Here is a 15,368-nt window from a genome sequence, read left to right as displayed (position 1 = left end):
CGAGCCCAGAGTTATTGCAATTGTCTAACAACATTGTAGAGAGGATCCTACAGAGAAATTAAAGCTTTCTTTAGTAGTCAAGTCTCGCTCAAGGAGAAGTCTTGTTCTGAAATCTTGCAGACTTTTCCACATTGTCAGTATCAGTTATATATTCAGCCATGACATTGAGAATCATTTATATAACACAAAGTTGCACCTTCTGTACTCCAACACAACAAACTCTTCAAGCAACTCCCTTCTCCAACTCTTACTAATGTTTAAACCACTGTTTTTCTTGCAACAAGTACCTCTTGCATGATTTTAGAACGAGACTTGGTCACATTTAATTTCTCTATCGGGTCTTATCTGTAATGTCAAACACTTCCAATAACAATCTGAACCTGTCAGTGCCCAAAAAAAGCATGTTTAGTGGATGTAAATAGATGGTGCACAAGCACCCGTAGGGATTACATTGCAGCCTCCTTGGCCACTGCAGCTGGAGTGATCTCTCTCAATATCAGACCAATTTAAAAACCTGTCTCCATCAGTCACTTAGACAAAAAAAACATCAGTTAAATAGAGTCCAGGTACAAAAATACCAAAGTTTCCCTTTAACTGGTTGCTACCAGAAAGCCTCTTGACAATTTAAACACACTATTTCACTCAGTCAAATCATGAGCTGGACATGTTATAGGAATGCACATTATAAGGCATTATAATGATTATGTGACGTACTTGCAAAACATTACAGTAATACAACAATTGAGTCTTTTTTTTTTTAAAAGCGTAGCGTGCTGAAACAAAATTTCTTCTGTTCGTAAATAACATTCATTATGAGCTTCAGAGTTAAGGCATCGTTGAAAATCAATAAAAACAACTGGACAAAACTCTCACCCCTTCACCTTAGAAATAACACTTCACAACAATGACAGCGAGTCAGTACTCTTTGCACTAATTGTTCAAGCTTTAGGATCACATATGTTGCAGCAAGAGGCCCCTTTATTCAACAGAAGAAAAAGGGTCATCTTCGAAGTTTCACATTCATTGAAAGCACCGTATGAACCGGGGCTAAGACAGCAGCATGGCCTCCTCGTTACTGGTTTCCTGCATTGGTCCTTCGTCTTTTTCTAGCCCGCAGCTCTGCAAAGAACTCGTGTACAGCTTCGACTGTGACTGTCTGATAGAGACAAGGAGGGAATGGTTCAAGTTTGAGATTTGGAGGAAGAAAAAGGCGAAAACAGAAGACCCAGTGTCCAAGAAAAATGATTTTTGGATGCAAAATTGAACTATTTAAGCATGTAAAACAAAGCCAACTGCACGTGGTTAAACAGCTGAATACTCAAGTATAAAATACCCTAATAGATGTTGAAGTTTAATTCTAACACTCCAAACTAAATTTGCACTGCTATTCTCACCTTTCCTTCAGCAGCACACTGGTCTAAAAACGCAGTGAGCGAAGATGTCAGCTCGTTGAAACCTGAGGGAGGAACACACGGTTAATTAGTCTCGATCAGTCGCCTCTGCCATAAATTTCATTTTGCATGATTACATCCTTGGAGGACAACTGACCCCACATCTTCCCCACTGCCCTCCCCGCGCTCACCGTAAATGACCTCCAGCTGCTGCACACGGTCCATTGAGCTTGTCAGCGCCATCAGCGGGTGCTGCCCAAACGGCTCGTCCAAGCCTTTGTTCTCGTAGGCCAGAATGGTGTCGGACTGATCCATAAGAAACTGCACCTCGGCAGCCACATACGCCCTCTGTGCAACAATGCAACACACAGTTGAGAAACATTCATTCATAAAAGACATACTTCATGGACTACATGAACCAGGATCACATGAGCCAACACCTGCAAAGTGGCCTTCTTGTGCCCTTCGTTAAAGCCCACATTATAATCTGAGAGCTCATTTTTGTGGCCTACCTTGCAGCCCGTGCAGGTGCAGAGCTTTGAGCGCCAGCTGTAGGGCCAGAATACCGCTCCCTGTCTCTGCCTCTCCAGCCCCTTAGCCTGCAGCTCCTTCAGCCTGCACACAACAGGTTCGGTCGTGGCCTTCTCAGAGCTGCCTGTCATTTCCTCGTGGGTCCGTTTGCAAGGGGAACTCCTGCTTGGTGCTTCCTAAAGATACAAGTAATAACAGATGATGGGGTGCGTTTCTGTGTTAAACTGGCAGAGAGAACAGATGATAACACCTGGGCTTTGTAAAACATTTCTGCACACAGCACTGCAGACTCATCCGGGGAAGTCTCGGGGACGACTGACACGATGAGATGATTGGGCGATGACAATCACCAGTTTACAGTAAGCTGTCCTGTGAAGCCTGGCTAAAGCCGTCTACAGAGCAGGAGTAGCAGTGCCTCATGGGTCATTTCCCCCCTAATTACCCAGAGGAGGGGAAAGCACGATAACAGGAGCTGGAGCCTGCCCTACAATCTGCTCATTACCCTCCAGCCCCATCTTGTGGCAACAAAAATGTGCACAGTGAGCACTCACATACAGTTGGGGCCCCTTTTTCCAACAAATCCCTTTAATACACACTGAAACTCTACACTTTACAGCTGTAGAGGGCTTTCACATTGTAGAGGAGGGTAGACAAACAGGTAAACCAAAAGCACCCATCATACTACCACAAGTAGGAGACATCTACAGAGTCACACAGTGCTCACTCAGCCTCCAGTTAACTTCTTTATATAGGGACAATGCCCATAGACGAACAGAGCAAAAACTGAAACTGAACTTTGCAACTGAGTTACAAAGCAAGGTTAGTTATATGATGTGCCTTTTCCCTATAAATGCAAAACTATGAATATGTGCTACTTTTTAAAATCGATCTGTGCATGCACAGTGTATGTACAAGATAGGTTAAATACATTTGGAAAAGGATGTTTTCTTTAGATTTTAACCACTTACAGGGTTCCCACACCTTCTCAAGCATCGAATTCAAGGACATTTCAAGGATTTAATTTCTTCTAGACTATTATTGTAAGGCAGCAACACTTGTGCAGCTCCTGAGTCCAAGTTGAATTTCCCTACGGGGACAATAAAGTGTATCATATCGTAACGTATCATCTGTTGCAGGCCTAATTCACTCAAATTCAAGGACCCAACACAGCTTAGTTTGAGACATGGACTCACTTAACGTTAGTTTTCTGGGTTGCTTGCCGCTGTTCAACCTGCATCATTTCACTTCAATCACTCATACACACACAACTGTCGCACTCTCTCAAGGCAGGTAGCGGGTGAAACAATGAAGCACCTGCTGCATACACATACACAGAAAGCAGAATGTTGTCTATTTACTGACATTAAGTCAAAATAATGTCAAAAGAACTTTCTATTCTTGCTCAAAATATATAAATCAAAGCACTTTCAATGACCCATGTCTATGTCAAAAACTTTCAAGTGCTGCACCTGTGTATTTTTTTCTGAATATACCATGAACACAGCTGAAGGAGAATGCAACCAAAACCACAGATGGAAACATAAGAAGAGGGGCCCTAAATTTATGTTTCCTCCATTTTCCAGCAAAGCCCTAGAGGACTGCGATAACGCATGCGTTCATGTCACAGGAGTGTTCATAATAACAAGTTTCCGACTTGTAAATAGTGTTCAACATCCAAATTGTAACTGCGACTGGGAAGGCTCAGATATAATTCAATTTGGCACTGTAATTTAGAAGTGCCAGAAAACCAAACAAACATGGCTGCCTCACATCAGCCAGCATCAGTCATTAAATGCAGTTGTATGGACATGGCATTGTATTGTCAATAAACTGTATTTTGACTCCGACGCAACCCTATCTCTGATTATTAAACCACCTGAAGTTGTCCAATGACATGAAGGCTTGTGTGTGGTTACCATAGCCATCCCATATGAAATAGTTTCATAGCAGGGTTAGCAACAGAACAGATTTGGTGTTAGTGTTTACTTTAACTCCCTCCTATCTGATCTTGTTCTTAACATGGCAAACCCTTAATGCAAACAGAAACAGGCACCATGAGTTTCTCACCTCCTGCTTTGTGTTCTCAGCAGTGGTGGATAGCTCCTCATCACTTCCTTGACTGGACTCAGAGGCTTCTTCCTTCTCTGTTCTCTCCTCCACATCGACTTCTACCTCCTCCTCGGGATGACTGACGCTGATCACAGGTGGTGCTAAAGGGGACAGACACATGGAAAAATTGCTTTCTGCATTTCACTTTTAAATGTTTACAATGTGGTCTATACTTGCTGCCCTTGACAAATTATTAGTCACCTGCAAAGTGAGCAGCATACGTCCACAAGACCGGAGCCTTGTTCATGCAGGCCTCACATATCATCTCCTGCAGCTCCTCAGGTTCCACCACAGTGCAGCCGAGGTGCTGTCAAACACAAACAGAATGACTTAAATATGAATTTGAATGGGAAAAAAGCACTCTGTAATGTGATTTCAATAATATGACTTATGCTTACCCTACTGTGAAACCAGTCTTCGCAGATGACACACTGAATCATCTCATCGTCGGTCTATTGGGTAATTAAAAAAGGGGTTTTGTGTGATGACAGATGACAAACGTAAACAGTAGATTCGATCCAAATAATCTGAATTGCATGAATGCTCAGAGTTAATGAGGAAATAAAGGGAATACCTGATCATCTGTGTCTGGGTATGGCCGGTCACACGTGCAGTAGCAGCCACTGAAGTTGTGATTGTAGAGGTTTCTGATGTTTTCCTGGTCTTTGGCCTGTGAATACAAGAGGTGGAATAACTTCAACAATCAGAGCATGATGTTGAAATTGGAAACTGCTGTAAAACTAAAAGACTTACAGGAGTTAGCTGACACTTGAACGCCCCAAACTTGCCATTTCCACAGTCACAGCGAAAATTTCTACATTAGAAAAACAGGGAAATGAAAAGGATAAGGCAAACTGTCATACTGAATTTTGAATCATCAGCACAGAAAGCTTGCACAAAATACCTTTTGGTGTACAGTTCAAAGATGTCATGCCCATCGTGGCACTTATTGGCACAGGCCAGACAGACCCCAGCAGGCTCTGCAGCACTGGGAGTGCAGGTGTTGCAGGCAAACACAGCCTGTCTCTTCACGTAGCCCTGCAACACATACACAGCAGCATGCATATTACTGATGACATGCACCCTGTAATATAAGACTGTACGTGTTATTTTATATTCTCTGAATAGAAATGCTGCAGTGGTACCATGCAAAAGGATTTTAATGTCATAGTTTCACTCCAGTGTCCCTCAGAGAATACAAACCCTTTTATAAGCAATTATAATAACATACTTAACAATGAAACTACAGCTTACACACAGCCACACTGAACACACACACTACTACATCTACAACTGCTGTATTAGAAGAACGCGACTAGGCGACAGTAGGCGGATGAAGGCGATGGCTGCAGGGCTGCGGCGCAGGAAGCTTTCCTTACCCGAGAATAGGAGCAGTTTTCCGGGTCGCTTCCAGCCAGCACGCACAGAGCCTTCTCCAGCTCCTCCTCGTTGGCGAGAATATCGTCAAGGTCCGAGTCCTCTTTGTGTGCAGCCATTCTGGTAAGAGAGAAGAAAGAGGACACAAAGACACACACAGACACACCGGTGTGAGCTGCACAACAGTGTTGACAAATGATGATTGTTCGGGCGGGAGTTTGGGCCAAGACCACGTGGAGGAAGTGACGCAATGTACTAGTTAACAATCAACTACCTGAGTAATTGAATGTTCGGTGCTATGTTTTTTTCAGTAGTGATTTTTAATTAAAGCAGGGAGCATTCATTTGCTTTAAGTAGGTTATATCATCGTATGTATGCTATGGTGACCAGTCCTTCTCATGGTGGCATGCAGTAAACCATCATTAAAAATGATAAAAAAATTAAGTTGAATTTGGACCCAATTTTTTAGGATGTTACATACCTGTCCAGGTGGTAGATGGAAGTCAGGAGAGAGGTTAGAGATTGCTGGTGGTGTCCGTGTCCTCCCTTCTGCCACCTTAATGGCGTCTCTGCTGATGTGTATTTTTGAAATATTTTTGTTTATTTTGTTTTCAAGGCGTCATGGTAATTTTCAAGCGTAAGTCTTTTGAATTCATTCATGAAATTAGGACAAATAGTCAGAAACGTTCAAATAGTGTAGGCTAATGGTCATATAAAGGCTAATTAAAATAATGTTGAATACTTGAATAACTAATTGAGGCTACTGTGTTGTATTATACTTTATATTTTTATTCAGATTAAGATTCAGATTTCTTTATTATTGTACAAACATACAGCCATATTCAGGTGCACTCATAAATAAACACAAGTAATAAATAAAAATTATAAATTGTAGCTATGTTGTATTTATATTGTTTAGAGTAAGTGTCTTATTTCATTGCCTTATTTTATTCTTCGTAAATGGCTATATGCGCAGTAATACAATGAGGATGCCTGTATAGTGACAGTAGAGATTATTTATGTGTCATTTACTGTGTCATGTTAAACGTTTTTCCTGTGAGTTACAGTGGTTGTTGTTGTTTTGGCTTTAAAGCTGATGAAAAGGGGGAAAAAAACAACTGCTGTATGTTGCAGTGGTTTTCCGATGGATGGCGCCACTGTGACGTGTTTCTCTATCAGGGCGCCCGCCGAAAATATGCGCTCATGCTGAAAACAGTGGATGCATTGCATGAGGGTGCTGTCATTATGCAAGCAGTGGTGGGACAATAGGGCATCGGTTCATAATGCAAACTGTAATTGGTTTATATACAAATTCACAACCCAGTGCATTCTGTCTTTAACTTTATTGATTCTTCATGTATGTGGTATGGATGACAAACACACAGGCAGTGCTTACAGGGAACACACTGAACTTCTCTGACCGCATCCCGGGCGCCTTTAAAGGCTGTCGGAAATGTTAATCACTCGCCATGAACAGCCCAATAAGATGGTGAATATGCAGTGCAGGGACTGAGCTAAGAACTCTGGGTCCCGAGAGGAAAAACAGTCCGACTGTTGGTATATTTTGCCTTGATGATGAAAACAAATATTGCTGTTAAAATGATGATCATCAATAAACAACTGCTTTAAACAGATGTAAACTTGGTTACTGCACACATTACGTTTTTTGTTATCCTTTCAATTAAGTTGACCATACTAGTTTATAGTACACAGTGGCTAGATACATATTTTTAAGTAGAAATAATTCAAAATTATTATTTTGGACTGACATAAAAAAGTTGTGTGCCCATCATTACATACAGAAATTATTCCATTATCATTTATAGCACTTTCAATTATTTAAGTTCAATCCCAGGAGGGAGCCTTTCTGTGCAGAGTTTGCATGTTCTCCCCGTGTCAGCGTAGGTTTTCTCCAGGTACTCCGGCTTCCTCCCACAGTCCAAAGACACGCAGGTTAATTGGTGACTCTAAATTGTCTGTAGGTGTGAATGTGAGTGTGAATGGTTGTCTGTCTCTATGTGTCAGCCCTGCGATACTCTGGCAACCTGTCCAGGGTGTACCCTGCCTCTCACCCAGTGTCAGCTGGGATAGGCTCCAGCCTATTTTCCACTATTCAACTAGTGGCCTGTGGGCCAAATGTGGCCTGTGACAGGGGCAGAATGCTAATTTACAGCGAAATTCAAAATGGACTTTTTTCACTTTTAATGTAAATATCAGGGTGCCAGGGTGCATAAAAAGCATCAAAATAGAGCTTGTTTATCACAAAAGCGTCAGCCCCCGACAGAGGTCAGGGCCCCCGACAGAGGTCAGGGCTGAGCCCCGAATGTCCTCCAATCCTGGAAACACCCCTGTGTACACCCGACCCCTGTGGAGTTGTAGTGATTGGCCCCTGGCTACCTGTCATTTTGCAAAAGTGGCCTCTGCGCATAGCAACTTGCATATCCCTGAATTTATGCTATGGACCTATTTCTCTGTGTCCTACATGAAATTCTTCTTCTTATTATTATTATTATCATTATTTTTTATTATGTATTTACATGTGTAACGTCGAAGTTTCTATTGCATGCCCCCATAACCTTAGAGTAATCATTCTTTAGGGTCTCTTATCCACTTCATGCTCCCTTCAACAGGACATTTTGTGTGTTTAAATGAATGAATCAATTAGTCATCAAACAAAAATTAAATTAAATAAAATACTTATTTTTCAGGGAAAAAAGCAAAACGTTTGCTCACTCCAGCCACTTCAATGTGAAGATGTGCTGATTTTCTCTGTTTTATATTTAGTGAAAATTGTATATCAATGGACTGTTGACCAAACAAAACAAGATAACTGTGAAGTTGAGATGGACATTTAATAGACAACCTGATCCATCGATTACTCGAGAAAACAGTCTGCAAGTTAATCGATTACGAAAGTGCAACAGCACGTGAAAACAGGCCAGACTGTGATTCGTCAGTTGGGAGCGGTATTTTCCGAGGGGCCCGTGAAGGCAGCGTCAGTCTCCTGGCTCCTGGGTGTGTGCAGTCAGTTCAACCTAGAGACTGAGGGAGAAAGCACCAGGAACATCTCAACGTGAGCACAGCTGTGCCTGTCATCTGTCACCTTGTTTGAAAACAACTTCTCCTTCTCCCCAGGACGGACCGAGAATGGGAAACTACCCGAGCTAGTTTCTGAAGAGGACACACATTCAGGGGGGAACTGTGCTAAAATTGCCAGGTTAGTTAATGCTAGCTCACCACAGCCTCTTTTTGACGTAGTTACCGTGCAGTCAGTTGCTTCATCTTTTAGTCAACTAGCCATTGCTAGCCGTGGTTAGTTAATTCATTCGGTATTCAGAGGTGTTGTGGATCTGTTCAGCCGTTTAACGTTGCTCCGTCTTGTTAGCACGCTAGCTTGTTTTCTAATTGCATGCCATCGGTTAGCTATGCAGATTGTCTCTGCCCAGCTAGCTAGCTAACGTTAGCAGTTGAGGTTAGCGAAAAGGGGTCAGCGTGTGTGGTTCGCTGATGCTCAACCACAGCTACTGTACTATAATGTTTTGGAAACTAGATAATGTGAAGCGTGAGGGCGTTTAGCTCAATGAGGCAGACAAGTAAGCGCCACTTCTGGCTGTGTGTGACTCGTGAACTTGAATACTCCCTTCATTATCGGCTGTTGTAAGGCATATACGTTGGGTTTCCTGTTTGCGTGTGTCCAGGTCGAGCCTTCAGTCACACCGTTTACCTCTAGAGAAGGATCAGGAGCACAGTGGAGATGCAGACCTTCCTGAAAGGCCGGAGAGTCGGCTACTGGCTCAGCGAGAAGAAGATGAAGAAGCTGAATTTTCAGGCCTTTGCTGATTTGTGCAGGTATGTGGATATGACACTCATATGATGCATCCAGGCCAGGTCACATACATTCACATAGTATGTCATTTACAGTGTGTGTCACAGTGAGCTAAGAGGTGTGCTCAGTCAGTGGTATTTCTTCTGCTCTCACAGGGAGTAGATTTCATTTGAACGTCCTCTTTCATACTCACACACAGCATCAGTGACTTCTCTGCTCATGTCAGAACCAGGATTATTTGTCACCTCTACAATACACACTCAGCATTCATGGGAGCGAAATACTGTTCTCCACACAGCTGATAAAGCCTGTGTGTCCTGTGCGTCTCCTCCCTCCATTATAATGCAAAGGCGTTTCTTTATAAATTGGTGTGTATGCATACCCCAAGGTACGGTGCCACTGACTTGACTCAGTGCCTGTCGAGACATAGTGGGAGGAGGGAATGTGTGTAGGTAGGAGTGTGGTGCCCTAAGGCGCATGTGTAACAGGACAAGCAGCTAAAACAGGTGTTATTATTTAGTCAGTTGTCCTGAAGCATGAAACTGTAAGGCCGGTGTGTGTGGATTAAAAAGAAATCTCTGTTGTGTTGCTAACATATCTAGAGCAGAATATGTGCCACAAAGTTAACCTTTTATCATTACTGTATCTTACAAGGATTTTTATTAGAAGAGGGTGATATCACATGGAGCAGTCTTAGCTGTCTGTGTCTAGTTGTGAGACATTATCTAGAGGAAAGAGACATAGCTGTCCAACTGCATCGCCATAACGTGAATTTGTTCAAGGGTGTATTTCTGCAGTGGCAAGGATTTGCTGCCCAGCCTTGAGAGGAACAGCTATATGAGCGCTGTATGTATGTTATCTTCTTGTAGCTTATCCTTCTCCGACCAAGTAAAAATGTTATATAAGGTCTTATAAAGTAGGGCATGGATTTTCTCAGCAGACATGACTTCAGGAGATGTGAACTCTCCCTCACTGATTTACAATAGCTGTTACACAGTATACTGGATTGGGGAATGGCTCCAAGGTATGGCAGGCGCCTTATCATCTCTTATTGCAACATTGCCTGGCTGTCTATGCTGCATGAGGACCACAGTCATCCTGAAACTACAAACAACGGCAGCAGCTAACACTGAGAGAGAATGGAGAAAACATTTAATAGTCTTCAGTCATTTGATTTAGCAACAATGCACCCTGGTAGGTCAGCGTGCATTACAGCAGGCAATCGCTTCCTACCTTTTTAAAGAGGGTTGTTGCCTCACAAAGCGACCTGGTTGAGCCAGCACAGATTACCACACTGTAATCCACCAAAACATTTTTAATCTCTTCATAAACCTCCGAGTAACACCTCTCCTGGCTTTATCCCTGCATCCTGCTTACCCCAGTCTTCCCTCATGGCTGGTCTGAGGGCTCTTCAATGTGAAGGGTAGGGGGCAAGTGTTAAAGGGTGTTTGTGACAAGCTGAAGAAGCGCAAGAAGATGAAGTTACATTGATAGTTATATACAGGAACAACAAGAAACACCCACACATTTAAATGGAAATGAGCCACGAAGTAAATAGGATGTATCGTGTGTACGATCACCTACTGAAACTAGTCCTCTGGTTCTTTGCTTGACATATTTCCGGCACCATATACCATGTTAGAAAGCAAGAGGCATCTTCAAGAGGAAGGAAAAGATGGGAGTAAGATAACCTTCCTATTTGTGGTACCTGTATATACATTACAACTGCTATTTAAAAGGCATTTTGTCTTACCAGGAGGTACAACTTTCCAAGGGTGTGCCAGTCATGCTACTGGTGTGCATTAGTGTCAGCTTATTAACAAACCCTAAGGCAGTAAACCAGTTCTATTTATTAAGTAATGGTTTCCTTGGCAATATCACACTCTCCAAATTTCATTTCATGCTCCTTGATTTTATTGAACAGATAGATATGTGCAAGTTTTTGACTCGTCAGGCTGTATTATCAGAGATAAGCCAAATGTTTCACCCCGACAGGATGTGCCAGTGTCATACTCTCGTAGTGACTGAGCAGGTTTTTTCCCCTCTCATCATGTGGCACGCAGCTGACATTGTGAGTGCTTCAGTGTGGAGCCTGCCCTGTCTTGTGCAGCTGGACTTAAGGGATTCCTGCTTGTCAGACCCACTGGGGTTTATGTTTTTGTCCCGTCGGCTTGCACAGCAATTTCAAGGCTTCCTACTGACTCGCATATACCTGATTTGGAATAATGCAATGCCCTTGAGAACAGCCGGCCTCAGCGACTTTGGATGATGTGAAAATATTGTCACTTTGTCCTGTCAAGGCGAGGCCTCGCTAGGACAACAAGTCTAATGAGATTACATTGAGCTACCCCCACTGTATGCTTGTAGTCCTTCACCCAGTGATGGGAAACTGTGATTATTCAAAACCTGTGACGAGTATAACATGCAAGGAGCTGATGGTGTTAATTTCAAGGAACACACAAATCAGGGTTTTAACAGCCCAAACAGGTAATGCGGCTTCACCTGGCTGTCTAATGTTTGCTTGATCACGTCAACAGATTCTCAAATAACACCAGCACGTAAACTTTGTAATCACATACTGTCATGCAGGGCAGTAGCCATGTCTATGGCGTACCATCATACCCAGTTTTAGGGTTAGAGTTTACAGATATATGGTGCTGTGTGTCAGTAAGAAACGGTGCAATAAAAAGTGTCTTGTTTTTCATTGAACCTCCTATTGAAAAAGTTCTGACCTTGGCCTGCTTCTCCGCTGGGTCTCCTCCTTGATCCCTTTCATTCTGCTGGCTGTGTAACAATATAGGAGAGCAGATGATCTCCATATCTGAGATGGGACGAAACTAAAGGCCCCATTCACACCACATGAAACACGCCAGCTGCAGTATTAAATATCCACATTGTTGTGAAGCGGTGAATGGCTGCACTGCTGTTACCATGGGGCTGTAACCTCAAAAACAACTGGGCTGGACTGACTGAGTCGGTTGTGGCGCTGGACTGGTTTTGCACGTTCATCGTAAATTCCCCCAACTAGGAGATGTGTTGTTTGGTCCATTTAAATTTTACTTGTTATATATGTTTTTTTCTGATGTGTAGAATGGAGCTAGACAGGTCACTTGACAAGCCAGCTCCACCAGAAATGTGAGAATGCCTCTGTCCTTCTACTGTTTTGTTTGGGCAGTTATTTGTCTTTCAGCGGTGGTGGGATTAGGTCGAACATAAATCCAACATGTTAAACAAATGAGGGACATCCTCTGTGCCTTTGACAGATTTCCTGAAAAACTCTTTTAAAAGAGGAGTCATCTTGCCTTCTAATTTATGTACAAGTGGTTGTGTTTAAACATTTACTTTAACACTGCTGTTTACTGTCACACCTCTTCCTAACTGAGATTGTTTCAGTTTTCCCAATGAAGATGCCCTCACCTGCTCTGTGTGTCTGTGAAAAGGCTAAGTGCTGTGTCGCTTGTCTGATAAAACTCTTGCCCTGGCTCTACTTCAGCAAAGCTTTGCACACCTCCGACCTATTGTCAACGTAACAGCAAACTGTTGCTTCCGCTTGATCAGAGCTTGATAGACTCTCTGAATGTTGTCGTCACTCACAGCATATCTGGACAGCATATCTTGCTCGCTGTATGTGAAGAAGACGTTGCAGAGATAAGGAGAATAGATCTGTCCAGGTTCCTCATGCGTAAAATATAATACCATTGTTGAATATCATGTTAACAATATTACTTGGGATATATAAACAGATATTAAAGTATACTTAGTTTTGCCTTACTGCAGCTCTCAGTATGCTGCTAAAATACTACAAATTGTTTACTAGATTTAAAAAACTGAAAGTTAATTGAACAAAAAGAACACTGAATTTAACACAAAAAGCATAAAACACAAGTGACATTTTATAGTGACGTTTTCTACCCATACTCTCGCTCAACTAACTCAACAAATCCCTGAGTGCAACATCACTGTCTTTCACAATGTGTTTATTACGTAAAGTGACATTGCAATGAAGATTAATTTAAAAAAAAAAACAAACAAACAATACATTGTGCAGCCCTGGTTTAGTGGTGCACTATGTTATGATAGTCACCTCCACCAACAACTCCACTCTTATAGTGGTCTGCTGGTTGCCAAGCAACTATTTCTGATCCAAAGACTAGATTAGTATTACTATATTTATAAAGTGGAATATTCCTCAGCTCTGCGATGGGAATTTTTTTTTTGTTTGTTTTTTTTTTACAATCTCTGTGGCTCTTCTCTGCTGTCCTGCTATAACCAGACGACTACAATGAACAATTTACTTTCACTGTTTGTTTGTGTTTGACATCTATGCACAGATAGGCTCATGTGTCTGTAGCTCATGTCCATATATGTGCAAAGTGTTTTAAGACCTCGGCAAGTTTCTGTTTTCTCTCTGGTATGAAGAGGAACTGTTTTGTCATCACGTTTATGTCAAGAATAAAAGGAACCTTCACAGTTTAAAGGAAATAAATCCAGCGAGAGCAACTGATGCAACAGCAGGTTTTACATAGCTTTATTTCATAACATTAAAGTGAAAGAAACAAACAGTAATTAACAGGACTGTGCGTTCTTGTCACTTTCACTGTGCAAGTAAAATATATTTGTTGGATCACTTAGCTTGTGTTGGATTTCTTCTTTTCTGTGGGCTCGTTCAGATCTTTTCATCCACTGAGAAGCTCATCAATAGTGCCTGACACACATTTACTTATTTTTTTTTACTATAAAAACCCCCACACACATTTACATAACATTTTGCATGTTATGGAATTAGATACTTCCATGCATTGCAGTGTCTGTTTATGACTGATAACTTTATGTTTGGTTTTGGTCAGATTAATGACTTTTATTTTTGTCTTATTTTTCAGGAAAAGAGGAATAGAAGTTGTTCAGGTAAGTGGACAAACTTGTGACGCATACTGTTTTTTTTTTTTTGTTGTTGTTGTTGTAACAATACAAAATTCAGTAGTCAGTCATTGTTTTAGATGGGAAATCTTATCCACCTTATTCCTAACCCCCATGATACCTTGCGTGAATTATGGGTGCAACTTCCAGTGTTTTCCAATGGTAACAGTTTGTTTGCATTGCTCTTTTCTTCTTTCCGAGAGCAACTGGGAAATAAAACGTGGAACACACCACCTGTTATAGCTCAAATGGAATTATGTGATCACACCTCTGCCATCTCTGATAGCCATCTCAACGCATTGTTTTTCCTTTTCAACCGAGCACGCTAGCAATTAGCTTGCCTCACTCCGTTAAATATGGTTAACTTTAACATGGCCCGAGCTAGCGTAAGTTAAACATCTGCTCCTTCTAAAGATGATTTATGATTTCTGATGACTTATTAAGAGATACTAACACATGCGGCAAACATTTAACATAATTCAGTATTAACTGTAGCTCCATGTAGAGTGAATAGATGTGATGTTTCCCAGCTAATCTGTTTACACGTTTTTTTAACTTCTGATTTATTAAAAACTGTTCTGAGTGAAACATGAAGCTGAATTAAGCAGCAGACTTCAGTAGTAGTAATATAGAGTAGTCGTAGAAGAAATAACTTTTGGTGTTCATGTTTTTATATGATATAAAGGAATTACAGTAAATCAGTAACACATACTCAGCCCTAATGACTAAATACATATTTCAAGGTATGTTGCTGAGTTTATTTTATAATGAGCAGTATTCTAATGTAGGTTGAGAATGAAGTCAGACGGGGAAAGACAGGGATATCGTACTGACATTGAGTGACGGACCTATCAGTCTAGATGTCATTCTCTTCTGCAAATTCTGATTTAATACATTTTCGCTCTCATGAAGCTCTTGTGGTTTTATTTCTCATATGCTAACTAACCACAGAGAGTCTATGGGACTAACTAGCTTACTGCTACTTCCGCTATCTCACCGGAAGCTGCGCCCATAATCATTTCTACAGAATTCCCCTCAGGAATTAGGTGGATAGGCTATCCTTGTTAAGAAAGCATTTATTCTGAGTCAGTGCTAAGTTGAAACCAAACCATTCACTACTCCACATACTTGTGTCAGATGTCCATTGTAAACTACTGTGAGTTGTTGCCTTCTACATACCTGTGTAGTTGCTTCACATTCTTGCTATTTTCAGTCTG

At 41.6% G+C, this 15,368-nt stretch overlaps 2 protein-coding genes across 2 annotated transcripts in view; one reads left to right on the top strand and one right to left on the bottom strand.

The window, feature by feature from the left end:
- Nucleotides 1–122: 122 nt before the first annotated feature.
- On the bottom strand, nucleotides 123–5,625 carry LOC125900711 (putative E3 ubiquitin-protein ligase UBR7). Its single transcript, XM_049595887.1, has 11 exons — nucleotides 5,411–5,625; nucleotides 4,936–5,069; nucleotides 4,785–4,845; nucleotides 4,606–4,701; nucleotides 4,430–4,483; nucleotides 4,233–4,338; nucleotides 3,990–4,132; nucleotides 1,904–2,098; nucleotides 1,583–1,739; nucleotides 1,395–1,456; nucleotides 123–1,156 (listed from the first exon to the last, which is right to left on the bottom strand). Exons 1-11 carry the CDS (start codon nucleotides 5,525–5,527, stop codon nucleotides 1,073–1,075), a joined length of 1,209 nt encoding a protein of 402 aa, XP_049451844.1. The 5' UTR covers nucleotides 5,528–5,625; the 3' UTR covers nucleotides 123–1,072.
- Nucleotides 5,626–8,398: 2,773 nt separating this feature from the next.
- Nucleotides 8,399–15,368, top strand: part of itpk1b (inositol-tetrakisphosphate 1-kinase b) — a 38,951-nt gene continuing 31,981 nt past the window's right edge. The window contains exons 1-3 of the mRNA XM_049595474.1: nucleotides 8,399–8,625; nucleotides 9,107–9,257; nucleotides 14,115–14,139. Of these exons, the coding sequence (XP_049451431.1) occupies nucleotides 9,163–9,257; nucleotides 14,115–14,139 (120 nt within the window). The 5' untranslated portion in view covers nucleotides 8,399–8,625; nucleotides 9,107–9,162. The remainder of the gene's footprint in view (nucleotides 8,626–9,106; nucleotides 9,258–14,114; nucleotides 14,140–15,368) is intronic.

Source organism: Epinephelus fuscoguttatus, linkage group LG14 (assembly GCF_011397635.1).
Source record: "Epinephelus fuscoguttatus linkage group LG14, E.fuscoguttatus.final_Chr_v1".
Taxonomy (NCBI): Eukaryota; Metazoa; Chordata; class Actinopteri; order Perciformes; family Serranidae; genus Epinephelus; species Epinephelus fuscoguttatus.
This window is presented reverse-complemented; position numbering and strand designations above follow the sequence as displayed.